This window comes from Somniosus microcephalus, chromosome 12 (assembly GCF_052327205.1).
Source record: "Somniosus microcephalus isolate GS21.2 chromosome 12, FLI_Smic_1.0, whole genome shotgun sequence".
Lineage (NCBI taxonomy): Eukaryota > Metazoa > Chordata > Chondrichthyes > Squaliformes > Somniosidae > Somniosus > Somniosus microcephalus.
Genome location: NC_140998.1, coordinates 13,591,855 through 13,619,772, shown reverse-complemented (window position 1 = coordinate 13,619,772; position 27,918 = coordinate 13,591,855). Strand labels below are relative to the sequence as shown.

At 51.5% G+C, this 27,918-nt stretch overlaps 1 protein-coding gene across 2 annotated transcripts in view; it reads right to left on the bottom strand.

Moving 5' to 3' along the window:
* The window catches only part of LOC147109033 (HHIP-like protein 1), a 78,474-nt gene extending 55,500 nt beyond the window's left edge, over positions 1 to 22,974 (bottom strand). The window contains exon 1 of one of the 2 annotated variants that reach the window (XM_086002595.1): positions 22,555 to 22,974. In XM_086002595.1, coding sequence (XP_085858721.1) covers positions 22,555 to 22,842 — 288 coding nt within the window. In that variant the 5' untranslated portion in view covers positions 22,843 to 22,974. The remainder of the gene's footprint in view (positions 1 to 22,554) is intronic. The other variant, XM_086002594.1, reaches the window with a different exon arrangement.
* Between the last annotated feature and the right edge of the window lie 4,944 nt (positions 22,975 to 27,918).

The window sequence follows — 27,918 nt, the reverse complement described above, 5'->3', positions numbered from 1 at the left end:
TCTGCCATTGGGGTACCAGGCAGCCAGGCTGTCACTTTACAGGATGTTCTTAAAGTGGTGGCGGAACAGGGTAAAGCTATCGGGGAACTAACAGAGGCAGTACGGGGTCTTGCTCTACAGAAGGAAAACACGGGTAATGACAAGGTTGGGAAACCTAGAGCCAAGCCAAAGTTCACTGATGAAGGTCAGCCTATTTGCTTTAAGTGTAACGGGGCGGGGCACATTGCCAAACAGTGTCCTCAGAAGCACGAGGTAGCAAACACATCCACCAATGCTGGCTGGGGTGCAGGAAAACTAACTCCCTCGATTGCCATGAGCCGGGCAATGCGAGGAAAACCTGCAGGCTCTCAGAACAGTACTGGTATTCGTGACAGATTTCTTGACCGTGCAGTAGGTAAATGTCCAGTAGTAGATCTCAAGATTGGGGGGGTTACTGCTAACTGTTTACTGGATACCGGGAGCCAAGTCAGCACTATTACTGAAGTTTTTTTCAGAGAGCACTTACTTGGGAGGGATGAGGATATGCTGCCTACAACCGGGTGGCTTAAGATCACTGCCGCCAACGGGTTGGACATTCCCTACTTGGGCTACCTTGAGTTAGACGTTGAAACTATGGGCATAACCTTACCCGAATGTGGTTTCCTGGTAGTCAAAGAGCATCAGCAGTCACAGCCTGCAGCACCCGGTCTTATTGGTATGAACATCATCAGCCGATGCAGACAACTAGTTCATGCTGAGTTTGACACTACTCTAGGGGGAAAGTTGGATTCAGATTGGAGGGAAGCATTTCAGCAAGTACAACAGTGTAACATCACTCCAAAGTCATCTTCTGTCCGTGTAGCTGGTAGGGGTGCTGTACATGTGCCTGCGTCTTCCATAGCTACAGTCTATGTAAAGGGACTTAAAACTCAGTCAGGTGGCAGCACTAAAATGCTGTTGGAGCCAGGTAACACACCATTGCCAGGTGGCCTGGTAGTTGTCCCCACTCTAGTTGAATCAAAGGGACATTTATTTCCAGTGCAGGTGGTAAATTTCTCTGAGGAGGATGTGTGGTTAAGCCCCAGGACCAGGCTTGGTATTCCGACTCAGGCAGAGTGTGTAGACAAGGACTCCTGTGAGGTGCGATTTCAACGCATCTCCGCTGACACAGAGGAAGTAACTGTTGGCAGAAAAGAAGGACAGATGACAGACAAAGACATTCAGTTGCTTTTGGACAAACTACACATAGGTGGCACACAGGGCCAACAAGCAGAGTTAGGTGCACTTTTAGCCAGGTATTCGGAAGTATTTGCTTTTAAGGATGAGGACCTAGGCTACACTGATAAAGTTGAGCATGAGATTAACTTGGTAGATGACGCACCAGTTACAGAGCCATACCGTCGTATCCCACCTACACTGTACAAAGAGGTGAGGGACCACATCACTAAGCTTTTAAGAAAGCGTGTCATCCAGGAGAGCAATAGTTCATACGCTTCACCCATAGTGGTAGTTCGTAAGACTGATGGAGACATATGACTATGTGTTGACTTTAGGAAACTAAACTCAAAAACCAGATGTGACGCATTTCCTTTGCCCCGCATTGACGAGAGTTTTGATGCCCTTCATGGTGCAAAGTTCTTCTCGACCATTGATCTTGCAAGTGGGTACCACCAGGTTGCTGTTCGTGAAAGTGACAGGCCTAAGACTGCTTTTACAACTCCTTTTGGCCTTTTTGAGTACCTCAGAATGCCTTTTGGTGTCTGTAATGGACCTGCGACTTTTCAACGACTTATGCAAGCGACTATGAGCGACTTAGTGTTCCACATCCTATTAGTGTATTTAGATGACATCCTTGTGTTCTCTCAGACCTTCCCGGACCATTTAGAGAGGCTTGAGACAGCTCTAAGACGACTGAAAGAGACAGGTTTGAAAGTAAAGCTTGAAAAGTGTCACTTCCTGCAGCAGGAAGTCAGGTTCCTTGGGCATCAAATTTCAGGGGAGGGTATAGGGACAGATCCAGAGAAAATTGCCGCCGTAAAGAAGTGGCCGGTCCCCAGTACAGTCAAAGATCTGAGGTCATTTCTTGGTTTCTGTAGTTATTACAGGAGGTTCATTGAGGATTTTTCTAAACGAGCTGGCCCTCTCCATGACGTAGTCAATGCATGCCTTAGGGAAGACAGCCCAGCAAAAGCAAAACGGTTGTTTGAAGGTTCATGGACAGCTGCGTGCCAAGCTGCTTTCGAACAGCTGAAAGAAAAGCTGATCAGTGCTCCAGTGTTAGGTTACGCAGATTTCACTCAGCCTTTTATTGTAGAGACGGATGCCAGTAACCTAGGATTAGGTGCCATCCTCCACCAGCAGCAGGGAGATAGGAAGAGAGTGATAGCATATGCCAGTAGGAGGCTCCGTAATGCTGAAAGAAATGACAGAAAATACAGCAGTATGAAACTAGAGCTCCTCGCCCTCAAATGGGCTGTTTCAGAGAAATTTCGAGGTTACCTTCTAGGTTCCAAGTTCACTGTCATAACAGATAACAACCCCTTGTGTCACCTTTCTACAGCTAAGTTAGGTGCTGTTGAGCAAAGATGGGTGGCTCAGTTAGCTGTTTTTGACTTTGACGTCAAGTACCGCCCAGGCCGCTGTAATGCAGCAGCAGATGCCCTCTCTAGGCAGCCGTTAGCAGGGGAGCCCGAGTCAGACAGTGGGGATGCAGACTATGATGGTTGTGTGGCCATATGTAATGTCACTCACAAGGGAACAGCTCTAGGACCAGACTTAGGGACAGCAGGAGTCAAGTGCTGTAAAGTCAGACAGATCCGTGTTTCGGACGCAGAAGAAAGTACTGAGCGTAGTGAGTTGCAGGGTAACACACCAACACTTCCCGGTTACTCTAAAGAGGAACTACGTAAGTTTCAGGACACAGACCCCACCCACAGCGTGTTTAGGAAGTTTTGGGGTGAGCAGCGAAGGCCAACTTACAAGGAGAGGTCGCAGTTATCCAAGCTAGTATTATCCACGTTAAAGCAGTGGCCCCGTATTTGTGAGCAAGATGGTTTGTTGTACCGTGTAATCGAGGATGTCCATGTTGGTGAGTGTCACCAGCTACTACTGCCCTCTTGTTTGAAAGAAGTCGTGCTTGAAGGTATGCATGATCGTATGGGCCATCAGGGAATAGAGCGCACACAGAACCTTTTGAGACAGAGATGTTTTTGGGTTGGGATGTATGGGGATGTGGAACAGTGGGTCAAGAAATGCGAGAGGTGTGTTTTGACAAAAATGCCCCACCCCAAGATACATGCCCCTATGAAATCATTTCTAGCCTCCCGGCCCCTTGAAGTAGTTGCTGTAGATTTCACCATGCTGGAACCGGCCTCCGATGGTCGTGAGAATGTGTTAGTGGTGACCGATGTTTTCACTAAATTCACACAAGCCTTCCCTACTCGGGACCAAAAGGCTGATACCACGGCAAAAGTCCTTCTCAAAGAGTGGTTCATGAAGTATGGGGTCCCAGAAAGATTGCATTCAGACAGAGGTCGAAATTTTGAGAGTGAAATCATTGCCGAGCTGTGTAAGCTTTATGGTGTAAAGAAAACCCGCACTACCCCACACCACCCAGAAGGAAATGCTCAATGTGAGAGATTCAACAGATCTTTACATGATCTTTTGCATACACTGCCTCCAGAAAGGAAGCGCCGCTGGCCTGAGCACTTATCTGAGTTGGTGTATGCCTACAATGTAACACCCCATGCTACGACTGGCTACTCACCGTACTATCTGCTTTTCGGGGTTCATCCACACCTTCCTGTAGATGCTTTATTAGGTCAGGAGCAAGTGTTAGACAAGAAACATGAGTGGTTGGTTGTCCACCAAGAGCGTTTGAAGGAGGCACATGCAAGGGCAAGAGAGTACACTGAAAAGAAATCAGCTCAAAGAATTGAACTTAACAAAGACAAAGTGTACTGTCCAATCATTGAGGTGGGTCAGTTGGTATACTTACGACACAGGCCTTTGGGTAGGAACAAAATTCAGGATGCTTGGGGTCCTACTGTGTACAGAGTGGTGGAGGTACAGGGTACTACACATGCAGTTGAGCCTGTAGAGGGCGGTCCTTTAAAAAGGGTCCATAGAGTTAATCTTAGGCCATGTGTTACCCCTGTCCCTGAGCCTAGGCGGACGAGAACCAAGTCCCCTGTCACCGTACCCCCTGTCACTCTTTTGACAGAATCGTTGCCAGAGCCCTCTGATACTGAGTTTGTTGTGGTAGAGGAAGTCACCTATCCAGAGTTAACTCAGGAGGAAAAAGTAAACAATGATCCTGTTGGTAACGCCCAAGATGTACAGGAATCAGAGGCTGTTTCTGAGCCAGAGCATTCAGATCCTTCTGAGTGTGGGACTGAGGTTGAGGTACCCATTCCGGCTCCTCGCAGAACTAAAAGAGCCAATGCTGGGGTAAACCCTAACCCATACCATTTGCCTCAGTCAGCCTGTAATGCAGTCTCACTCAGTCCTGAGGTGTTCTCTCATGTTTTATCGAGTCTGGGTACTGCATTTTTTCGAGAAGCTGTAAAAGAAGTGAAAAACGGGTGCTAAGTCACCGAGGACGTTGACTTTAAAGCAGGGGAGAATGTAGCCAAGTGGGAAAATGCAGTGAATATTTAAGTCCACGAGATGGCGCGGTTCATTTTCCCCTTTAGAATTTGAAAAAAGGAGAAAAGGGTTATGGGAAGGGCCATGTGATGCCAAAGGAACCTCCCCTTTCTTCACAGCCTCCATTTTCTAGATCCAGCGTGAGGGATGTGCTCTGAGGAGAGTTGGGCAAGCCACTGCCGTATTTTGTCGACTGTGTTTTATGTATTTACAATTTCATCCTAAACCTAGACCCAAGTTATTAATACAGAATAAAAAAACCCCAAAAACGAAAGTTCGTGTCCTGTGCTGCTCCATTTCGCCAGGCTACATATATACGGTGCGATGTGTGTGGGAGTGTGTAGAGTGATTTACATACGGTGCGATGTGTGTGGGAGTGTGTAAAGTGATTTACATACGGTGTGATGTGTGTTGGCGTGTGTACAGAGTGATTTAAATACAGTGTGATGTGTGTTGACGTGTGTACAGAGTGATTTAAATACGGTGCGATGTATGTGGGAGTGTTTTGAATGATTTACATATGGTGCGATGTGTGCGGGAGTGTGTACAGAGTGATTTAAATACAGTGCGATGTGTGTGGGAGTGTGTAGAGTGACTTACATATGGTGCAATGTGTGTGGGATTTTGTAGAGTGATTTACATACAGTGCGATGTGTGTGGCAGTGTGTAGAGTGATTTACATACGGTGCGATGTGTGTGGGATTGTGTAGAGTGATTTACATACGGTGCGATATATGCGGGATTGTGTAGAGTGATTTACATACGGTGCGATGTATGTGGGAGTGTGTAGAGTGATTTACATATGGTGCGATGTATGTGGGAGTGTGTAGAGTGATTTACATACAGTGTGATGTGTGTGGGAGTGTGTAGAGTGATTTACATACGGTGCGATGTGTGTGGGAGTGTGTAGAGTGATTTACATATGGTGCGATGTGTGTGGGAGTGTGTAGAATGATTTACATACGGTGTGATGTGTGTGGGAATGTGTAGAGTGATTTACATACGGTGTGATGTGTGTGGGAGTGTGTAGAGTGATTTACATACAGCGATGTGTGGGAGTGTGTAGAGTGATTTACATATGGTGCGATGTGTGTGGGAGTGTGTAGAATGATTTACATACGGTGCGATGTATGTGGGAGTGTGTAGAGTGAAGTGAGCACCTACAGTATGATATATGTGTGGTTGTGCACTTATTGAATTACCTATTGCGCTTTGCGTGTGGTAACATGTAAGGTGGCACATGTGTGGTAAATAAACCGCTGGCTGCCTTGAATGTATTTTCATCAAATCTGGCAGAACATTTAGTTAAGTGTCAACCTTAAAATGTTTAATGTTAATAGTCATTAGGACGATGATTGCATTAACACGAGGTAATTACAGATGGGGAAGGTGGCCCATCTTAATTCATCCATCGTGAAGGCCATCCATTCCCCCCATTGCAGCATGTAATTGTCTCGAAGCGATTCTGTCTCCACTACCCTCTCCGTTATAGAGTAGATGTTACGACTCCTCGCTGCCATTGTGTGTAGTGAATCATGGACAACACTCCCTTATCTTATCAAAATTGTGGATTTTGTCCCTTCGATGTACAATCTGCGAGTGGGAGTCACGCGCAAATTCCACATACAGAAATAACTCTGATCAAACCGGCACATGCTGTTTAATATTTACTGATTCTATCAACAAACCACATTCCAGCTCCGCGGGGAGGTGCCTTTAGTGAGTTTGTCAGTCAGGGTTTGCTGAGAATGACCTGTCTGGTGCGGTAAAGATTTGCAGGGACTTGTTTTACAGCCGAATTCTCTGCAATGTTGATTTTTTAAGCTTTAACTTTAACCCTTTGTTCAAAATTGCAAAGGTTACCTCTTCTTGACGTGGGAATACAAGGAAAATTGGATTTAATTAGATTATTGAACCCTTCAAAATAAAACTGCAGTTTCTTTCCCTTTTCTCATTTCAGAAGAAAATTATTTTTATGAGAACAGTTGAAATAAAAACAATCAATTGGTTTTTTAATTGGGGTTTGGGCAATGTGATCAGTCACTGCCCTTTCATCTCTGGGACCTGGAGTCCTGTGTCTGATGGGAATGGGGTAATTCAGTGAGTTAGTAGATTGTCTTTTTACCTCTGGTTAAAATCCAGCCCAGTCAGAAATAATTGGAGACCTCACTCACCCTCTGATAGGAATCAGAGAATCATAGAAACCTACGGCACAGAAGGAGGCCATTCGGCCCATCGTGTCCGCGCCGGCCAACAAAGAGCCATCCAGCCTAATCCCACTTTCCAGCACTTGGTCCGTAGCCCTGTAGGTTTCGGCACTTCAAGTGTATATCCAGGTACTTTTTAAATGTGATGAGAGTTTCTGCCTCTCCCACCCTTTCAGGCAGTGAGTTCCAGACCCTCACCACCCTCTGGGTGAAGAAATTTCTTCTCAACTCCCCTCTAATCCTTCTACCAATTACTTTAAATCTCTGCCCCCTGGTTATTGACCTCTCTGCTAAGGGAATAGGCCCTTCCTATCCACTCTATCCTGGCCCCTCATAATTTTATATTTCATAACCTCAATAAGGACTCCCCTCAGCCTCCTCTGTTCCAAAGAAAACAACCCCAGCCTATCCAATCTTTCCTCATAGCTAAAATTCCCCAGCCCAGGCAACATCCTCGCAAATCTCCTCTGTACCCTCTCTAGTGCAATCACATCCTTCCTGTAATGTGGTGACCAGAACGGCACGCAGTACTCTAGCTGAGGTCTAACTATTGTTTTATACAGTTCTAATATAACCCCCCCTGCTCTTGTGTTCTATGGCCTAGAAATTGGATATAGCCCCGCTTGAGGCGCTAGAACTGGCGCTGCGCAAAGTTTATAGCCAGATGAAACTTATCGCTGCCTGGCGAGATATTGGGTTGCATCGCCCCCAAAGGGGATTGAGGCGCTAATTCAGCCGTTGCACGGTGCTCCTAAGGCGCAAACGTTCAGGCGCTACTCAATATCGACGCGGACGGGCGCAGCGCAGGTGATCTCAATTACGGGAAACCACGAGACTTCCAGGCGCCGGCCGGCTCTTAAAGGGGTGGGTCAGTCAGCCTGAGCTGCCACACCCAGCGCCCTGTAGGCCTCAGAATCGGCGCTCGCCCTTCTCTGGCGTTAGAAACTTGTTGAGCATGGAGAAGGTGAGACAGAGAGCAGAGCGCTTCAGCACTGAGGCTCTGGACCAGTTGGTGGCTGCAGTTGAGCGCCGTCGAGATGTCCTGTATCCGGACAATGGCAAGAGGGAGGTTGCTGTGAGGGTCAACTCCAGCAGCATGGCGACCAGGACCCCTGTTCAGTGCAGGAAGAAATTCAACGACCTCACACGGATCGTTAGGGTGAGTGATGGTTTAGCAAACTTCTGATTCCCTCCATCTGCAGCTGACTTCGGGCACCCTGTTGCCATGATGCCCCAATGGCCATCTGTCAGCAAGCACCCATGGCCCTTTCTGGGCACACACATGGGCAGATGTCTCAAGGCCTCATGTAAGGGCTCTTTCACCATGGGGGGCATGCGATGATGTCTCAAGGCCTCATGTAAGGGCTCTTTCACCATGGGGGGCATGCGATGATGTCTCAAGGCCTCATGTAAGGGCTCTTTCACCATGGGGGGCATGCGATGATGTCTCAAGGCCTCATGTAAGGGCTCTTTCACCATGGGGGGCATGCGATGATGTCTCAAGGCCTCATGTAACACAACTTCCCCTTCTTTCCTCTCCAGGCCAAGCTGGCGGCCAGGCGAAGGGACCATTTTCAAACCTGTGGCGGGCCACCACAAGTGGTCCCTCTCACGGATCTGGAGGAGAGAGTGCACCAGATTCTTGGAGGATGTCTGTCTGGTCCTGTGACCACTGCATCTGCCGACCCCATTTCCGACAGCGAGGGTAAGACTCTCACCTTTTTCACCTGTTGCCTTCCACTTGGTCCCCCCGCCAGCATGCATCCTTAGTGTGCAGCCATGTCAGAGCCTTGCCGCAATCTGGCATGCCTTTCCGCAAACCTGTCCTTTTGCTAAAGCCACTCTTCCACCTCCCTGCTTTCAGATGAATCAGCACCAACTCGGGCTCAACGCACTGAAGCTGTCAGTGCCAGTGCCACCGGAGGGGAGGAGCAGGAGGAATCCGGACCAGCCATTGCAGAATCCGGGGAGCGGACACATCTACAGACTGGGGATAGTAGTCCCCTGGAGGGGAGGGGGGGGTGCTCTGAGGATGAACCAGTTGCCGGAACAAGCGGCATGCAGCAACGCAAGGGGGATAGGCAAGTTCGGCCACCGTCTCCCCGGAGGGCAAGGCAGGTAGTTATGACTGTTGCTCAGAGTGCAGAGGAGGCGCGTCGCCTGGGTGAAATGAGCAAACAGGCCCGGCTCAGACACACGGAGCTGATGGCTGCAGTGGAGAAGATGCCTGAGTCAATAGATTCATTGGCTAAGAGTATGTTGGACTTCGGGGCAACAATGGAGAGGACTCTCCAGGGCTTTGGGGCAACAATGGACAGGACTCTCCAGAGCTTCGGGGCAACAATGGACAGGTCTATCCAGGGCTTCGGGGCAACAATGGACAGGACTCTCCAGGGCTTCGGGGAAACAATGGACAGGTCTATCCAGGGCTTCGGGGCAACAATGGACAGGTCTATCCAGGGCTTTGAGCCAACAATGGAGAGGACTATCCAGGGCTTCGGCCCAACAATGGAGAGGACTGTCCAGGGCTTTGAGGCCGCTATGGAAAGGACTGTTCAGGGCTTCGGACAATCCCTGGAAAGGTCTGTCCAGGGCTTGTCCGAGGCAGTGGAGCGGTCGCTACCTGCCTTTTCCGAGGCAATGGAAAGAACTGTCCAGGGCTTCTCCGAAGCACTGGCACCTGGCTCACAGGTCCTCACTGCTGCCACGCAGTCACTTGCTGGGCTCGTCCACACCCAGATTGAGGCAACGCGATCTCTCACTGCAGCCACCCTCTCTGCATCAGTTAGGATCACCCCGGGCCCTTCCAGTACCATACAAGGCCAGGAATCAGTGGAGCATGCGATTGTGGCGGATGAGCCGAGCCGGTCCCCTCAGATAGCCAGTGTGTCGTCCGACCATGGTGCAGGTGTCCTCTCTCGGCAGGAGACCATTGCACATGCCAGCGCTGGGACGTCTGCAGTGCAGCTGCCACCACCTGCAGGGCACACTGCTTCAAGCCATGGTCACATCAAGCATCCTGCGTCCGCACCCTCCAAGCCCAGAGGTCGGCCAGGCCGTCCCTCAGGGGCTTCTGCACTTCCACACAGTCAGCAGGTGTCCCCCAGCCTTGAGCCCGCCACTGGGGTCCAATTACGTAGGAGCAGCAGGGAGGGAAGTGGCCGGGCGCGAAAGAGAAGTCGTTCTCCCTCAAGGGGCCAGTTGTAGAGGGAGGTGCTGAGATGTTTCTTTGTCCAAATTCAAGGACACCCTCACCTGTTGTTATATTTGCAGAAGGTTTGTTGAGTTTTGCGGCTTTGCCGAAGAGTTCACAGTTATTTTGTTACTTATGGTTTCTGTTGACATGACGTTGTTTTGCTGTAATGAAAGACTTTTGTGACAATAAACAGAAGTTTCAATGTGGCATGGTGCACGTGACTACTTTCAGTGATGCTGGCATTCAGAGGCCGTCAAACATCCAAAGTGCGCAGGAGTTAAGACTCTCATCATTCCGCCAGAGGGGTCTCGAAACGAGTGCTGATGAGCCTCTGACGTATGGCCCTTCCACTTTCACCAGCCCTTCCATCTTCCACCTCTTCCTCCTCCTCCGCCTGCTCTTCCTCCTCCTCCTCCTCCTCCTCTGCCTGCTCTTCGTCCTCCTCCTCATCCTCCTCCACTGCCTGCTCTTCCTCCTCCTCCTCCTCCTCCGCCTGCTCTTCCTCCTCCTCCTCCGCCTGCTCTTCCTCCTCCTCCACCTGCTCTTCGCCCTCCTCCCCCTCCTCCTCCTCCTCCTCCGCCTGCTCTTCCTCCTCCTCCTCCTCCTCCTCCTCCTCCACCTGCTCTTCCTCCTCCTCCTCCTCCTCATCCTCCTCCTCCGCCTGCTCTTCCTCCTCCTCCACCTGCTCTTCGCCCTCCTCCCCCTCCTCCTCCTCCTCCTCCGCCTGCTCTTCCTCCTCCTCCTCCTCCTCCTCCACCTGCTCTTCCTCCTCCTCCTCCTCCTCATCCTCCTCCTCCGCCTGCTCTTCCTCCTCCTCCTCCTCCTCCGCCTGCTCTTCCTCCTCCTCCTCCTCATCCTCCTCCTCCTCCGCCTGCTCTGCTGGTCGTTGAGGGACAGCTGGAATTGGCTGGGTGCGTCGATTCGCCAAGTTGTGGAGCATGCAGCAGACGACGACGATGTGTCCCACTTGCTCCGGCGAGTACTGCAGGGATCCCCCCGAATGTTCCAGACATCGGAAACGCTTTTTGAGAACACCAATAGTGTGCTGTTCACTGTGCCTGGTCGCCTGATGGCCGCTGTTGATCAGCTCTTCTGCTGGGGTGTCGGCCACACGGAGTGTTGTCATCAGCCATGGGCAGAGAGGATAGCCCTTGTCCCCAGTAAGCCAGCCTCGTGTTCGAGCCAGCCCCTCAAAAAGGTAACAAACTGAGGTCAACCACAGGATAAAGGCATCGTGGCTGCACCCTGGGAAATGCACGTTGACTGCCATGATGATTTGGCGGTGGTCACAGACCAGCTGCACGTTGAGGGAGTGGAACCCCTTGCGGTTGCGGAAGTCCTAAGGATGCTGGCATGGCGCCCTCAAAGCCACGTTTTGTGCTGTCAGTCGCCCCCTGCACCATGGGGAAGTCTGCAATAGAAGCGATACCCTGCGCGCGCTCCGTCTGCTTGTGCAGGGTCAGAGGGAAGGTCATGAATTGATGCCTTCGCCTATAAAGGGCATCTGTAACTTGCCGGATGCAACAGTGGACTGTAACCTGAGCGATAGTCGCAATGTCCCCAATGGCTGACTGAAAGGATCCGTTGGCATAAACATTGAGGCCATCAGTCAGTTTAGCGATCACGGACAGAGAGGTCCTGCACCGTTCACGCGGCTGCAGATCCTCAGCAAGCAGGTGGCACAGATCAGTAACAATGTCCCTCCAGAATCGGAGCCTTCGCAAACACTGCTCCTCCGACATGTTAAGGCTTGACACCTGCTGCCTAAAGACCCTCGCAGCATCCCGTCGGATTGGCCGACCTCCATTGCCCCTCCTCCTTCTGGCCAATCCTGGCCCTCTCTCCTGCCGTCTCTCTGCCCCTTCACAGTGTTGGGCCATGAGGCCGTCGCCCTCCAAAGCAGCTCCCATTCCGATGCCAGTTGGTCAAAAGGCTGTTAGGTGTAGTGCTGCAAGTGCTTCGGACAGGTTTGAAGGTCCCAAGTACTCTAAAGCTAAATTCCCAAAACTCTGCTCCACAGTAGCTCGCCAACTCTCTCCAGCAACGATCGCAATGAGCAGGCCAAGTGGCTGAAGCTTCTGCACTAGAGCTGTCCCCTTTAAATAGCGCCCCCCTACTCTGAGAAGGGCCTGCTAGCCCTCCCTCGAACTGTCACTAATAGCGCTAGGCGTTAAGGCTCCGGGCACCACCCAATATGCGCTCAGGCGCTCCTAAAAGGCGTTGCACACTGAAATGACGTCATGATCTGCTTGCGCTCGCGGGCGCGCGCAAACACTTAGCACAGGTGCTAAATGTATAGTCAATATGGGAGTTGTCGCTATCTTCATAGCGACCGCCCCAACATAGGGTATCGTCCCAATTCTAGGTCTCTTTACGCGCTCAATGCCGGCGCTACCAACCGAATTTCTAGGCCTATGCCTCAGCTAATAAAGGAAATGTAGTGTATGTAACCGTTCCACCTTTAAGAGAACTATTTTAAGAGTTGCACTACTTTATCTTGGCTGCTGTATACTGTAATACCGGTGGTGACCACACCAGTATATAAGTGTTGTGTAATGATTTATTGGGCAGTTCCGCCCTGACCTTCAACTAGTAAAGACCTGGTAAAGTTTACTCTTGTGGTCTGTGTAGTAATTCTCAATATAACACACAGACTTAACAGTGGCGACGAGTACGATCTTACCCTGCGGCAGAGATACATCCAAGGCAGTATAATGGGCATCGAGAAGAGGCATCCGCCCTCATCATTCTGCTAAGAAAAGACTCGGGTCTACAGAGCAAAGGAAGAATTCTGACACGAAGCCTTCCATCAGCAACAGGCAGTGATCATCCCTTCTATCACGGTGGTGGGTAAGCCGATCAACGACGAGCAGCAAGTCGGCCACGTTGACTGTGAGTAGGGGAGAAAGAAAAATGGAGGATATAAGGGCGCAGAACTTGACCACGGCCAGGGAAAAGAGCCGGACAGAAGTCGGGGCCAGAGGCGCTGAGACTGGGGCAGCGTAAGGCACGGAAGCCGCGGTGAATGCAAACGCAGCCGGTGTGAGAGACCGCAGCGAATGCAAACGCAGCCGGTGTGAGAGACCGGGCTGCAAGTGGGCTGGGAGATGCAACAGCATCGAGAGAGAGCTCGACCGCGACCGGTGAAAAAGACCGGGCAGCTACCGAGGCCGCGAGGCGCAGCGACCGGGTCAGCGTAAGGCGTGGGAGAGAACAAGAAAAAAAAAAAAAACGCGGAGAACTCAGCCGCAGCCGGGGGAAAGGACCGGACTGCAAGAGGGGCTGGGAGCCACGAATTGAAAACCGCTGGGGAGGGCGAACGCAGCAATACGGCAATCGCCATTACAGCCAGCGGGAGAGACAGAGCCCGAGCGAGCGGGAGAGACAGAGCCCGAGCGAGCGAGCGAGACCGAGCGAGCGGGAGAGAGAAGAGACCGAGCGAGCGAGGGAGACCGAGCGAGGGAGACCGAGACCGAGCGAGGGAGACCGAGCGAGCGAGGGGGAACGAGACTGAGCGAGCGAGGGAGAACGAGACCGAGCGAGCGAGGGAGACCGTGCGAGCGAGGGAGACCGAGCGAGCGAGGGAGACCGAGACCGAGCGAGCGGGAGTGACAAGAGACAGCCAGCGGGGGTGAAAGGCAAACGCGGGAAGCCGCCATTTTCGTAGGCAGGGAAGAAGACAAGCGCGGGAAACCGCCATTTTAAAAAAGGCGGGGAAGAAGACAAGCGCGGGAAACCGCAATTTTGAAAAAAAAAGTTAAAGAAAAATTTCTTTTTGTTTCGCAAGAAGATTGCGAGGATGCCTAAGCGTGGTAACATCAACGATTTCGATCCCGATGTTGAAGATTGGGCCACGTATGTAGAACGCATAGAGATATATTGTAAGGCAAATAAAATATCAAATGAAGATAAAGCGCTAACCTTACTAAACTCAATGGGTGCAAAGACATACGGGCTATTGAAGCATCTTCTATCACCAGCTAAACCGGCGGATCAGACTTTCGCTAATATTGTTGCTGTCCTGAAGGATCATTTGAACCCCACACCGCTGATGTTAGCGGAACGATTTAAATTTTATGCGAGAACGCAACTGAAAGAGGAAAGCAACGCGGAGTACTTAATTGAACTGCGTAAGCTAGCGAAATACTGTCAGTTTGGGGAAAGTCTGACAGAGGCACTGAGAGACAAATTCGTGTGTGGATTGTCGAAAGAAGGAACCCAAAAGCGGCTGCTTGAAGAGAATGATCTTACACTTGATAAGGCTGTCTCTATTGCAGCATCGCACGAAGCCGCAGCGAGAGGCACTGCGGAAATGCAGCTGAAGGCAGCGGTACTCGGCGTAGATCAAATGGCTTTGGGTACAACGAAATGTTATCGTTGTGGGAAGACAACACACGATCAGAACCAATGCTGGTTTAAAAACCAGGAATGTAGAAAATGTGGCAAGCTTGGTCACATAGCTAAAGTATGCCGGTCAGGAAAGAAGACCAGCAACAAAAAGTCACCGCAGGAAAAGTGCAGAAAGGTACATAAGGTGGCTGAGAAGAGTTCGGATGAACAGAATTCGGATTCAGACTCCAACAGCAAGGAACTGGGTAGTCTGAGAATTCACAATGTGAGTAAGGAAGCTGACCGACAAACTATCTGGGTCACACTGCAGATAGCAGGAGTCCACGTGAAGATGGACTTGGACACCGGATCGGCGTTGACGGTCATGAATAAGCAAGATTACAAAAAGTTATTCACACATATTCCCCTACGGGATACGGAGATAGTATTGCAGACATACACGGGGCAAAGAGTATACCCCATCGGAAAGATAAAAGTCAAGGTGAGACACAAGGGCAAAGAACACCAAGGAATGGACATATATGTACTACCTGAGGGAGGTCCACCACTTCTGGGACGGGAGTGGATCAGGAAAATAAATATGGACTGGCACTCCCTAAAAGCAATGATGGTAGATTCCGGAAAAAGAAAAGATGTCAAACCTGAACGATTGTCCAGAATATTGGATGAGGGCATATGCAGCAGTGACAGTGACAAAGCAGAGAGTGAGAACTCGGTGAAGACAATCAGCTCAGACTCTGGAACCGATGATGGTAAGACCAGCCCATGTGCAAAAGACAAGTCTAAAATGGACTTGCAGACTAATGATGGAAAAACGAAGGAGTGCATAAATGACAAAGTATCAGAACAGAATTCCACTGAACAACAACAACATAGTACATTAAAAGGTGCTCACAGCACACATGACATGTCCCTATTATCTGCTGAGAAGCAGCTTGAACTGCGATTGAAGGATCTGCTGCTGGACATTGAAGATCGAACCTGGCAAAGAACTCTGGGAGGAATAAAAGTGATGGAGCGGTATGCGTGGAGAACAGCGCTGGAAACTGGACAGTATGAATTATTGAGTGAAGCACGTCCTACACAAAATGGTATTCAATTACTGGAAAATGATGTGAAGGAAAACGGAACTGTTAAAATTGAAGGGGAGGAGGCCAAGGAACTTGATGGCATGAACAATAGATATAACTCTAAAGACAGGCCTTTGGAACCCAAGACTGAAATGAGAAGTTCTGTGTCTACCAGTGCTAGTACTCCACAACATGTAAACTCTGTGGTGCGTTACCTGGCTGTTGCTTTGCTTCAGTTGGAACAGGGAATTGAACGCAAGTTCCTGAAGCCCCCTTTGGATAAAGCTCCAGTGGAGAGCAAGCCTACTCGAAGTTTGACAGAGAATTCTGAGTCTGTCCAGTCTACAGACATGCACATTTCTGAGGAACACCGGGCTCGAACTCAACTCAATTTCGAACTACCACAGCAATTAGAACAAATGATTCGCCGTTTTGAGCAAGAGATGAATGCAAAGAAAAAGTTCTTTGACACAGAGTGGGAGATTCTGGAAAGACAGCAGAAGCAGCTGATTGAGAAAATGGATCAGGAACACACAAACCGTCTGCGCGATGAGGCCAAACGAATCAAAGCTGAGCAAGAAAGGGAATATGTCAAATTCATCGATCAGTTGAAAGCTAAGAAGAAAGAGCACCCTTTTGTGAGCAGTGTCAGCAGTAATAAGCCACTCAGGGAATTGGTGGCAGAGGCAAAAGCTGAAGTGATGGAGGAAATAGAAGACAATAGAGAGGAAGCAGAAGATGATGACTCATCTGAACCATTACCACCCCTACCAGGTCACGCAGGTGGTCCCTCAGAACTGAGCCAAATCAGTCTGGAAGCAGAAAAACTTCCCAAGGTACTCGAGCCTTTAGAAGTCAACAATGCTGGTTCTGAAGTTACGAAAGTTCAGGCTGTTAAGTCCAGTGAAGGACCATTAGATGAGTCACCCCAGCAACGAGAACCAGAGACCCCTGAAAGGCGCCATGCTGACCAGATCATAGAGTCATCCGAAAAGGGACAACCTACACCACAACTTTATACGCCTAATGATGAAGCAGAGATACCCATAGTATCTACCTCCGATCCGGTGATACTGCAACCAGATGAACCCGACACTGGCATTCAAGCCGAATCGACCTTGCCAAAAGAACCTACTACACCACCGAAAACTACTACACCACCGAGAACTACTACACCACCGAGGCGTTATCCGGACCGAGTCAGGAAGCGCAGGAGGCGCCTCCGCAGAGACTGAATCTGTGAACTGTTTTTACATGATGTTGTGTATATATGTTATGATGTTATGTTTAATGGGGAATATATATACTGTTAAGCTACAAAGGGAGGATTGTAGTGTATGTAACCGTTCCACCTTTAAGAGAACCGTTCCACCTTTAAGAGAACTATTTTAAGAGTTGCACTACTTTATCTTGGCTGCTGTATACTGTAATACCGGTGGTGACCACACCAGTATATAAGTGTTGTGTAATGATTTATTGGGCAGTTCCGCCCTGACCTTCAACTAGTAAAGACCTGTTAAAGTTTACTCTTGTGGTCTGTGTAGTAATTCTCAATATAACACACAGACTTAACAGGAAAGAATTCCGTATGCCTTCTTAACCACCTTATCTACCTGTCCTGCTACATTCAAGGATCTGTGGACATGTACTCCAAGCTTCCTCTGATCCTCTACATTTATTGTATCAGTATCCTACCATTTATTGTACATCCCCTTGTTAGCCCTTCTCAAATGCATCGCCTCACACTTCTCGGGATTGAATTCCATTTGCCGCTGTTCTGCCCATCTGACCAGTCCATTGATATCTTCCTGCAGTCTGCAGCCTTCTTCTTCATTATCAACCACACGGCCATTTTTTGTATCATCTGCAAACTTCTTAATCATACTTCCTACATTCAAGTCCACATCATTGATATATACCACAAAAAGCAAGGAACCCAGTACGGAGCCCTGCGAGACCCCACTGGAAACAGCCTTCCAGTCACAAAAACACTCGTCGACCATTACCCTTTGCTTCCTGCCACTGAGCCAATGTTCGATCCAATTTGCCACTCGCCCTTGGATCCCATGGGCTTTTACTTTTTTGATCAGCCTGCCATGTGGGACCCTGTCAAAGGCCTTGCTAAAATCCATATAGACTGCATCAAATGCACTGCCCTCATCGACCCTCCTCGTAACCTCCTCAAAAAATTCACTCGTTAGTCAGACACGACCTTCCCTTAACAAGCCCATGCTGACTGTCCCTGATTAATCCGTGATTTTTCAAATGAGGAGTAGGGTTGTTCGGTCAGCTAACCTTAACCTCTGAGACCCAGGTTCGTTAATCCAACCCAGACTGCTCGGACACACGACACAAGACAGGAAAAAGGCATTGGGGAGAAAATACCGAAACAATCTTTAAATGTGTATATAAAATGTAATCCCTACACTGCCTTGGGGGTTTAATATTGAGGTCTTGTAGCTACCTCATGTCACTGGCTTTTTCTTTCATTTGGTTTGATGCATATGAGAAAACATGGAGGGGGGAAGTATGGACTTCCACCTTGCTCATTTAATCTACCTTGAACACAAGGATGGGAATTTTAAATTTGAGGCGTTGCTTAACCAGGAGCCAATGTAAGTCAGTGAGCACAGGGGGTGCTGGGTGAACGGGACTGGGTGTGAGTTAGGACACGGGGCAGTGAGCACAGGGGGTGATGGGTGAACGGGACTGGGTGTGAGTTAGGACACGGGGCAGTGAGCACAGGGGGTGATGGGTGAACGGGACTGGGTGTGAGTTAGGACACGGGGCAGTGAGCACAGGGGGTGATGGGTGAACGGGACTGGGTGTGAGTTAGGACACGGGGCAGTGAGCACAGGGGGTGATGGGTGAACGGGACTGGGTGTGAGTTAGGACACGGGGCAGTGAGCACAGGGGGTGATGGGTGAACGGGACTTGGTGTGAGTTACGACACGGGGCAGTGAGCACAGGGGGTGATGGGTGAATGGGACTGGGTGCGAGTTAGGACACGGGGCAGTGAGCACAGGGGGCGATGGGTGAATGGGACTGCGTGCGAGTTAGGACACGGGGCAGTGAGCACAGGGGGTGATGGGTGAACGGGACTGGGTGCGAGTTAGGACATGGGGCAGTGAGCACAGTGGGTGATGGGTGAATGGGACTGGGTGCGAGTTAGGACACGGGGCAGTGAGCACAGGGGGTGATGGGTGAACGGGACGGTGCGAGTTAGGACACGGGGCAGTGAGCACAGGGTGTGATGGGTGAACGGGACTGGGTGCGAGTTAGGACACGGGGCAGTGAGCACAGGGGGTGATGGGTGAACGGGACTGGGTGTGAGTTAGGACACGGGGCAGTGAGCACAGGGGGTGATGGGTGAATGGGGCTTGGTGTGAGTTAGGACATGGGGCAGTGAGTACAGGGGGCGATGGGTGAACGGGACTGGGTGCGAGTTAGGACACAGGGCAGTGAGCACAGAGGGTGATGGGTGAACGGGACTGGGTGTGAGTTAGGACACGGGGCAGTGAGCACAGGGGGTGATGGGTGAACGGGGCTTGGTGTGAGTTAGGACACGGGGCAGTGAGCACAGGGGGTGATGGGTGAATGGGACTGGGTGTGGGTTAGGACACGGGGCAGTGAGCACAGGGGGTGATGGGTGAACGGGGCTTGGTGTGAGTTAGGACACGGGGCAGTGAGCACAGGGGGTGATGGGTGAACGGGGCTTGGTGTGAGTTAGGACACGGGGCAGTGAGTACAGGGGCGATGGGTGAACGGGACTGGGTGCGAGTTAGGACACGGGGCAGTGAGCACAGGGGGTGATGGGTAAACGGGACTGGGTACGAGTTAGGACACGGTGCAGTGAGCACAGGGGGTGATGGGTGAACGGGACTGGGTGTGAGTTAGGACACGGGGGCAGTGAGCACAGGGGGTGATGGGTGAACGGGACTGGGTGCGAGTTAGGACACGGGGCAGTGAGCACAGGGGGTGATGGGTGAACGGGACTGGGTGCGAGTTAGGACACGGGGCAGTGAGCACAGGGGGTGATGGGTGAACGGGACTGGGTGTGAGTTAGGACATGGGGCAGTGAGCACAGGGAGTGATGGGTGAACGGGACTGGGTGTGAGATAGGACACGGGGCAGTGAGCACAGGGGGTGATGGGTGAACGGGACTGGGTGTGAGTTAGGACACGGGGCAGTGAGCACAGGGGGCAATGGGTGAATGGGACTGGGTGCGAGTTAGGACACGGGGCAGTGAGCACAGGGGGTGATGGGCGAACGGGACGGTGTGAGTTAGGACACGGGGCAGTGAGCACAGGGGTGATGGGTGAACGGGACTTGGTGCGAGTTATGATATGGGGCAGTGAGCACGGGGGGTGATGGGTGAACGGGACTGGGTGTGAGTTAGGACATGGGGCAGTGAGCACATGGGGTGATGGGTGAACGGGACTGGGTGCGAGTTAGGACACGGGGCAGTGAGCACAGGGGGTGATGGGTGAACGGGACTGCGTGCGAGTTATGACACGGGGCACTGAGCACAGGGGTGATGGGTGAACGGGACTTGGTGCGAGTTATGATACGGGGCAATGAGCACAGGGGGTCATGGGTAAACGGGACTGGGTGTGAGTTAGGACACGGGGCAGTGAGCACAGGGGGTGATGGGTGAACGGGACTGGGTGTGAGTTAGGACACGGGGCAGTGAGCACAGTCGGTGATGGGTGAACGGGACTGGGTGTGAGTTAGGACACGGGGCAGTGAGCACAGGGGGTGATGGGTGAACGGGACTGGGTGTGAGTTAGGACACGGGGCAGTGAGCACAGGGGGTGATGGGTGAACGGGACTGGGTGCGAGTTAGGACACGGGGCAGTGAGCACAGGGGGTGATGGGTGAACGGGACTGGGTGTGAGTTAGGACATGGGGCAGTGAGCACAGGGAGTGATGGGTGAACGGGACTGGGTGTGAGATAGGACACGGGGCAGTGAGCACAGGGGGTGATGGGTGAACGGGACTGGGTGTGAGTTAGGACACGGGGCAGTGAGCACAGGGGGCAATGGGTGAATGGGACTGGGTGCGAGTTAGGACACGGGGCAGTGAGCACAGGGGGTGATGGGCGAACGGGACGGTGTGAGTTAGGACACGGGGCAGTGAGCACAGGGGTGATGGGTGAACGGGACTTGGTGCGAGTTATGATATGGGGCAGTGAGCACGGGGGGTGATGGGTGAACGGGACTGGGTGTGAGTTAGGACACGGGGCAGTGAGCACATGGGGTGATGGGTGAACGGGACTGGGTGCGAGTTAGGACACGGGGCAGTGAGCACAGGGGGTGATGGGTGAACGGGACTGGGTGTGAGTTAGGACATGGGGCAGTGAGCACAGGGGGTGATGGGTGAACGGGACTGGGTGCGAGTTAGGACATGGGGCACTGAGCACAGGGGGTGATGGGTGAATGGGACTTGGTGTGAGTTAGGACACGGGGCAGTGAGCACAGGGGGTGATGGGTGAACGGGACTTGGTGTGAGTTAGGACACGGGGCAGTGAGCACAGGGGGTGATGGGTGAACGGGACTTGGTGTGAGTTAGGACACGGTGCAGTGAGCACAGGGGGTGATGGGTGAACGGGGCTTGGTGCGAGTTAGGACACGGGGCAGTGAGCACAGGGGGTGATGGGTGAACGGGACTGGGTGTGAGTTAGGATACGGGCAGTGAGCACAGGGGTTGATGGGTGAACGGGACTGGGTGTGAGTTAGGACACGGGGCAGTGAGCACAGGGGGTGATGGGTGAACTGGACTGGGTGTGAGTTAGGACACGGTGCAGTGAGCACAGGGTGTGATGGGTGAACGGGACTGGGTGTGAGTTAGGACACGGGGCAGTGAGCACAGGGTGATGGGTGAACGGGACTGGGTGCGAGTTAGGACACGGGGCAGGGAGCACAGGGGGCGATGGGTGAACGGGACTGGGTGTGAGTTAGGACACGGGGCAGTGAGCACAGGGGGCGATGGGTGAACGGGACTGGGTGTGAGATAGGACACGGGGCAGTGAGCACAGGGGGTGATGGGTGAACGGGACTGGGTGTGAGTTAGGACACGGGGCAGTGAGCACAGGGGGTGATGGGTGAACGGGACTTGGTGTGAGTTAGGACACGGGGCAGTGAGCACAGGGGGTGATGGGTGAACGGGACTTGGTGTGAGTTAGGACACGGGGCAGTGAGCACGGGGGTGATGGGTGAACGGGACTTGGTGCGAGTTAGGACACGGTGCAGTGAGCACAGGGGGTGATGGGTGAACGGGACTGGGTGCGAGTTAGGACACGGGGCAGTGAGCACAGGGGGTGATGGGTGAACGGGACTGGATGTGAGTTAGGACACGGGGCAGCGAGCACAGGGGGTGATGGGTGAACGGGACTGGGTGTGAGTTAGGACACGGGGCAGTGAGCACAGGGGGTGATGGGTGAACGGGACTGGGTGTGAGTTAGGACACGGGGCAGTGAGCACAGGGGGTGATGGGTGAACGGGACTGGGTGTGAGTTAGGACACGGGGCAGTGAGCACAGGGGGTGATGGGTGAATGGGACTGGGTGTGAGTTAAGACACGGGGCAGTGAGCACAGGGGGTGATGGGTGAACGGGACTGGGTGTGAGTTAGGACACGGGGCAGTGAGCACAGAGGGTGATGGGTGAACGGGACTGGGTGCGAGTTAGGACACGGGGCAGTGAGCACAGGGGGTGATGGGTGAACGGGACTGGGTGTGAGTTAGGACACGGGGCAGTGAGCACAGAGGGTGATGGGTGAACGGGACTGGGTGCGAGTTAGGACATGGTGTAGTGAGCACAGGGGGTGATGGGTGAACGGGACTGGGTGTGAGTTAGCACACGGGGCAGTGAGCACAGAGGGTGATGGGTGAACGGGAATGGTGCGAGTTAGGACATGGTGCAGTGAGCACAGAGGGTGATGGGTGAACGGGACTGGGTGCGAGTTAGGACACGGGGCAGCAGAGTTTGGGATGAGCTGACGTTTATGGAGGGTGGTAGCTGGGAGCCCATCCAGGAGAGCGTTGGAATAGTCAAGTCTGGAGTTAACAAAAGTGCGGATTAGTAACATCCAATTAAAGTCACTTACCTCACACAGAATATCCTGGATGTAGGCAGCGCACGTGGCGTACAGAGCGTAGTCAAAATTGTCCATGATTCTGTAGAAGCGGTTCCTGATTTCCCTGTCTTTGCTGGAGTCGCAGCAACCAAACTTGGTGTATATGGCACAGAACGCCAGGCCGTTCGCTGGCTGGAAGGGGGGCTTGAAATCCAGGCATTGGGGGTGAGATTTCACCAGTAGCGCAGGGAAGGTAATGGGAACGAGGAGGGCAAGGAATTGCCACCCCCGGCCATGCCGGCGATACCCACAGGCCATACTCGCCTCCAGTCCCAGCCTGTGTAAAGGGAGACGACTGCAGACACACAGCCAGGCTCAGAGCCCGAACACAGCCACCGGTGTAGGCGGGGCAGTGAAAATAATGGGTCTGTCGCAAAGATCTGGACTGTGCACTTTGTTCTGTTCATTTGACAACCTCAGCCTCTGCCAGCAGCACTAGATATTGTCAGGTCAGGCAATCTTTAAACTCTTCTAGTCTGTCAATGTGTGCAGCACAAGGCAAACAGAACTCTGCAACAACAAAAATAAATAGCTGCTGAGTCCCTTACAGTTAAAATATAACTACCCTTAGTTGCAGGTCTCTGATGAAGCAATGCTGGACCCGCCTTAGTGCTTCCTGTTTTGTCATTCCAGCAGGGAATCACGCTTCTCTTTTCTTTTAAGCATCTCTCAGTTTTTATATTCTGGCAGCAGAAGCATTTTGAAACGTTGCTGCCTGTGTTGGGTTCGGGGATGTTTGGGCCACACCTGAAAATGTGTCGGATCTTCAGTGATCCGGGGGGAGGTGGAGGGATAATCAGAACATAACATAAGAAATAGGAGCAGGAGTCGGTCATTCAGCCCCTTGAGCCTGCTCCGCCATTCAATGAGATCGTGGCTGATCTGATCTTGGCCTCAACTCCATTTCCCTGCCCGCTCCCCGTAACCCTCGACTCCCTTATCGTTCAAAAATCTGTCTCTCTCCACCTTGAATATATTCAATGACCCAGCCTCCACAGCTCTCTGGGGAAGAGAATTCCACAGATTCACGACCCTCCGAGAGAAGAAATTCCTCCTCCTCTCCGTTTTAAAAGGGTGACCCCTTATCCTGAAACTGTGCCCCTGGTTCTAGACTCCCCCACGAGGGGAAACATCCTCTCAGGACCCTCCCTGTCGAGCCCCCTCAGAATCTTATATGTTTCAATAAGATCCCCTCTCATTCTTCTAAACACCAATGAGTAAATAATGGGCCAGTAATTCCTGTCCCAACGTGTGAGTACGGACGGGGTACTCACGCGTGGGTCCGGAGGAATTGCCGGTTTTCAGCATGCACAGCGCATGCGGGGAAAACCGGCATTTCCTCTCCTCTGACCCAAGGGGTTAAGAGGCGGAACGCGTGCGAGGTTTCAGGTAGCGCGTGCGCGCTGAACTTCCCTTTTTTTTGAAGAGTTGCCCGTGGGGAAAAGACTCCGGTTTTTACGTGTGAGAAAAGCAGCCGTAAGTACTTACTTTTAACAGGTAAGTGGTCTATTAAGTAAAATTAGAAATTTTTTCCACAGGTTCATTATTTTTGAAGACTTTACAGTAAGGTAAGTGTATTTTTAGCCCCGATTTTTTATATAATAATTTTTTTCAAAATTTAAAATTATTGTTTAAAATAGTTTTTTACAGTTATTTATAGTTTATTTAAGTAGTGCAATGTTTTTTTTAACTTTCTTTCAAGTTTAAGTAGTGTTTTGGGGCCAGGAGTTTTCATGAGTTTGACAGTTCTTACTATCAAACCCATGAATGAACTTTTGCAACCTCCCATTGGTTGCCCAGTGCTCACGTGATCCCAGCCGGCTCATCGCACTAAGTACGCCGCTGGGTCACGCACGCACAGCGCGGCAGGACCTCAAGCGGGCCAGTGACAGGAAATGCAATGCGGGCCAGGATTGAAATGTCAGCGCGCCGGGTAAGTGCACATCGGGGACTTGCACGTGCGGCAAGCCCCCGAACCTAATTTCTGGGCCATTGAGTAAATAACGTACAGGAACACTGCGCTGGGTGGATGGTACTAAGGCACCTTTAGCAGTAAAATAGAAATACGGACAAAAGAGACAGAAATAAAGGGAAAAGCAACAAGCAATAAAGGGAAAAGGCAGATAATACCGCAAAAAAAGAGAGAGAAATATAGGGGAGATATACAGAAAAGAGAGAGAAATTCAGGGAAGAGAGAGCAGAATACAGCGGAGAGAGAGACAAGAGCTAAAATAGAAGTACAAGGAAGCAGAATTACAGGGGGAAAGACAAATTTGTGGCGCTGATTTTTGTCCACAGGAATCTTCCAACCCACTGCCGGTCCCTCCATGCTCCCCTCCTCCCCGGGATTGCCTTCCTCCTCCCTGTCTCGGTTTGACAGAGGAGCCACCTGATTTCCCACCTCCCCACAATCGGAAAGCTGCTTGTCAGCACTCGTTCAGTGAGCTGGCAGTTCACCAATCAAATTACAGTGAAGCCCGAACATGAACATGGTTCAAGTTTCTCAACTAGCGCCGTCAGGCAAATGGCGTGATCGCTCCAACCACCGCCCATCCAATATTCACTATATGTGAAAACTGGCCCCCAGGGTAATGACAGAATTACAGGGAAAAGTCAGAAATGCAGGGAAATCACAGACAATACTACATCAACTTGTATTTTATATAACACTTCTAATGTAGGAGTGATTATCAAACAAAATTTGACACCGAGCCACATAAAGAGATGTTAGGACAGATGACCAAAAGCTTGGTCAATGAGATAGGTTTTAAGGAGCATCTTAAAGGAGGAGGGTCTGAGTTATGAGGAAGAGACTGGAGGGGCTTGTTACTTTGAAGAAATGCCCACACTCAACATGTTAATGTCTGTTCTCTCCACAGATGCTGACTGACCTGCTGAGTTTCTAGCATTTTCGGCTTGTTCCAGATTTAATTTTGTTTGACGTTCTGCATGGAATGGCCACTGGATGGCGGTGTTACTTTGCAGCTGAAGGAACTGTGGCCTTGAAATCCCATCAGACCCAAAAACGGGCGCCGGGAACAGGGAGCGCGGGGAATGGGAAGCGCGGGGAACGGGGAACGCGCTCTGCCCGCAAAATTCGTGCTGCCTGCTCATTTAGATGATTGGAGCGCTGACCTCCTCACTAAACGCGCTGCTGGTTGGCTTAGCCCTCAAGAGAGGGGCCAATATCGGGTGCAGTTTGTACCCAGGCTCTCTGCACTGCTCAAAGGGGAGGTGCTTTGTTGCAGAAGGACCTCATTGTCACTCTGGATTAAGCTATGGCTCAACAGGGAAGTTAGAGGGCCAGGAGGTTCTCAGGTGCAGCACTGGAGGCCTTGGTCCTGGGGGTGCACAGACGAAGGCAGGTCCTCTCCCCGCAGGGGGCAGGAGGCCTTCCAGGCAGCATGCCAGAAGGCAGTGGGAAGAGATAGTAGAAGCCGTCAGTGCCACTCGTGTTGCCCCCAGGACCTGGATCCAGTGCCGCAAGAAGTTTAATGAGCTCACACGAGTGATCAAGGTCAGTGAATGCATCTTTCTTCTTATTCGTTCCTCGGATGTAGGCGTCGCTGGCAGGGCCGGCATTTATTGCCCATCCCTAATTGCCCCTTGAGAAGGTGGTGGTGAGCCGCCTTCTTGAACCGCTGCAGTCCGTGTGGTGAAGGTGCTCCCACAGTGCTGTTAGGGAGGGAGTTCCAGGATTTTGACCCAGCGACGATGAAGGATCGGCGATATATTTCCAAGTCAGGATGGTGTGTGACTTGGAGGGGAACTTGGAGGTGGTGGTGTTCCCATGCGCCTGCTGCCCTTGTCCTTCTAGGTGGAAGAGGTCGCGGGTTTGGGAGGTGCTGCCGAAGAAGCCTTGGCGAGTTGCTGCAGTGCATCTTGTAGATGGTACACACTGCAGCCACGGTACGCCGGTGGTGGAGGGAGTGAATGTTTAAGGTGGTGGATGAGGTGCCAATCAAGCCGCCTGCTTTGCCCTGGATGGTGCCGAGCTTCTTGAGTGTTGTTGGAGCTGCACTCATCCAGGCAAGTGCCATATCCCACCAACTGCGCCACCAGCCTCACACACTGCTCAATGCACCACACCCCCATCAGACCACCTACCAACAATCTCGAGCAAGCACCACTCATACCTCACGATCATAGCTTCACCTCACCCTCACACACTTACCAATGCTAGAAGACTCACACCCACATCTCACACCTTACACACACTGCCAGCTATTCAACCATGACAGGCACGTTGCACCGCGCTCACTGACACACTTCCCTTTCTCTTGCAGGCATAGGTGGCTCACAGCAGGCATGAGCGGAGGCAAAACATGTCTTCAGAATCTCACTGAGCTGGAGGAGACGGTGCTAGAGATCATTGGAGGGGCCGTCACTGAGGCCATGTCGAGCGGCGAGGTTGAAAGAATTGCTGATGATGACATAGAAACATAGAAGATAGGAGCAGGAGTAGGCCATTCGGCCCCTCGAGCCTGCTCCGCCATTCAATGAGATCATGGCTGATCATCCAAATTCAGTACCCTGTCCCTGCCTTCTCCCCATACCCCTTGATCCCCTTAGCCTTAAGAAATATATCTAACTCCTTCTTGAATAGATTTAATGAATTGGCCTCAACTGCCTTCTGTGGTAGAGAATTCCACAGGTTCACCACTCTCTGGGTGAAGAAATTCCTCCTCATCTCTGTCCTAAATGGCTTACCCCTTATCCTTAGACTGTGACCCCTGGTTCTGGACTCCCCGACCATCGGGAACATCCTTCCTGCATCTAGTCTGTCTGGTCCTGTTAGAATTTTATAAGTTTCAATGAGATCCCCTCTCATTCTTCTAAACTCCAGCGAGTACAAGCCCAATCGACCCAATCTCTCCTCATACGTCATTCCTGCCATCCCAGGTATCATAACTAATCCTCCTCACACCCCACTTGCCCCTCATCCCACAATCTCTTCTCACTCACAAGCTGCTGATGGTGTAAGCTTGCACCTCTTGCTTCCCCCTGGTCCCCCCTCCACTCACCACAAACCGACCCATGTGCCTTTCTCCTTTCACATACCCAAGAACTGCCAGCAGCCCAGCCTGTCCCCGATGTTGTAGAGGAGCAGAGTGAAGGAGAGGAGGCACCGTCGCTCCATCTGACACTCCCAGGCACCAGCTAAGAAAATGGCACTGCGCGGACTTTAGAGGGGAGTATAAAAAGAAAGACTTGCATTTCTATAGCGCCTTTCATGACCACCGAACGTCTCAAAGCGCTTTACAGCCAATGAAGTACTTATTGAAGTGTAGTCACTGTTGTAATGTGGGAAACACGGCAGCCAATTTGCGCACA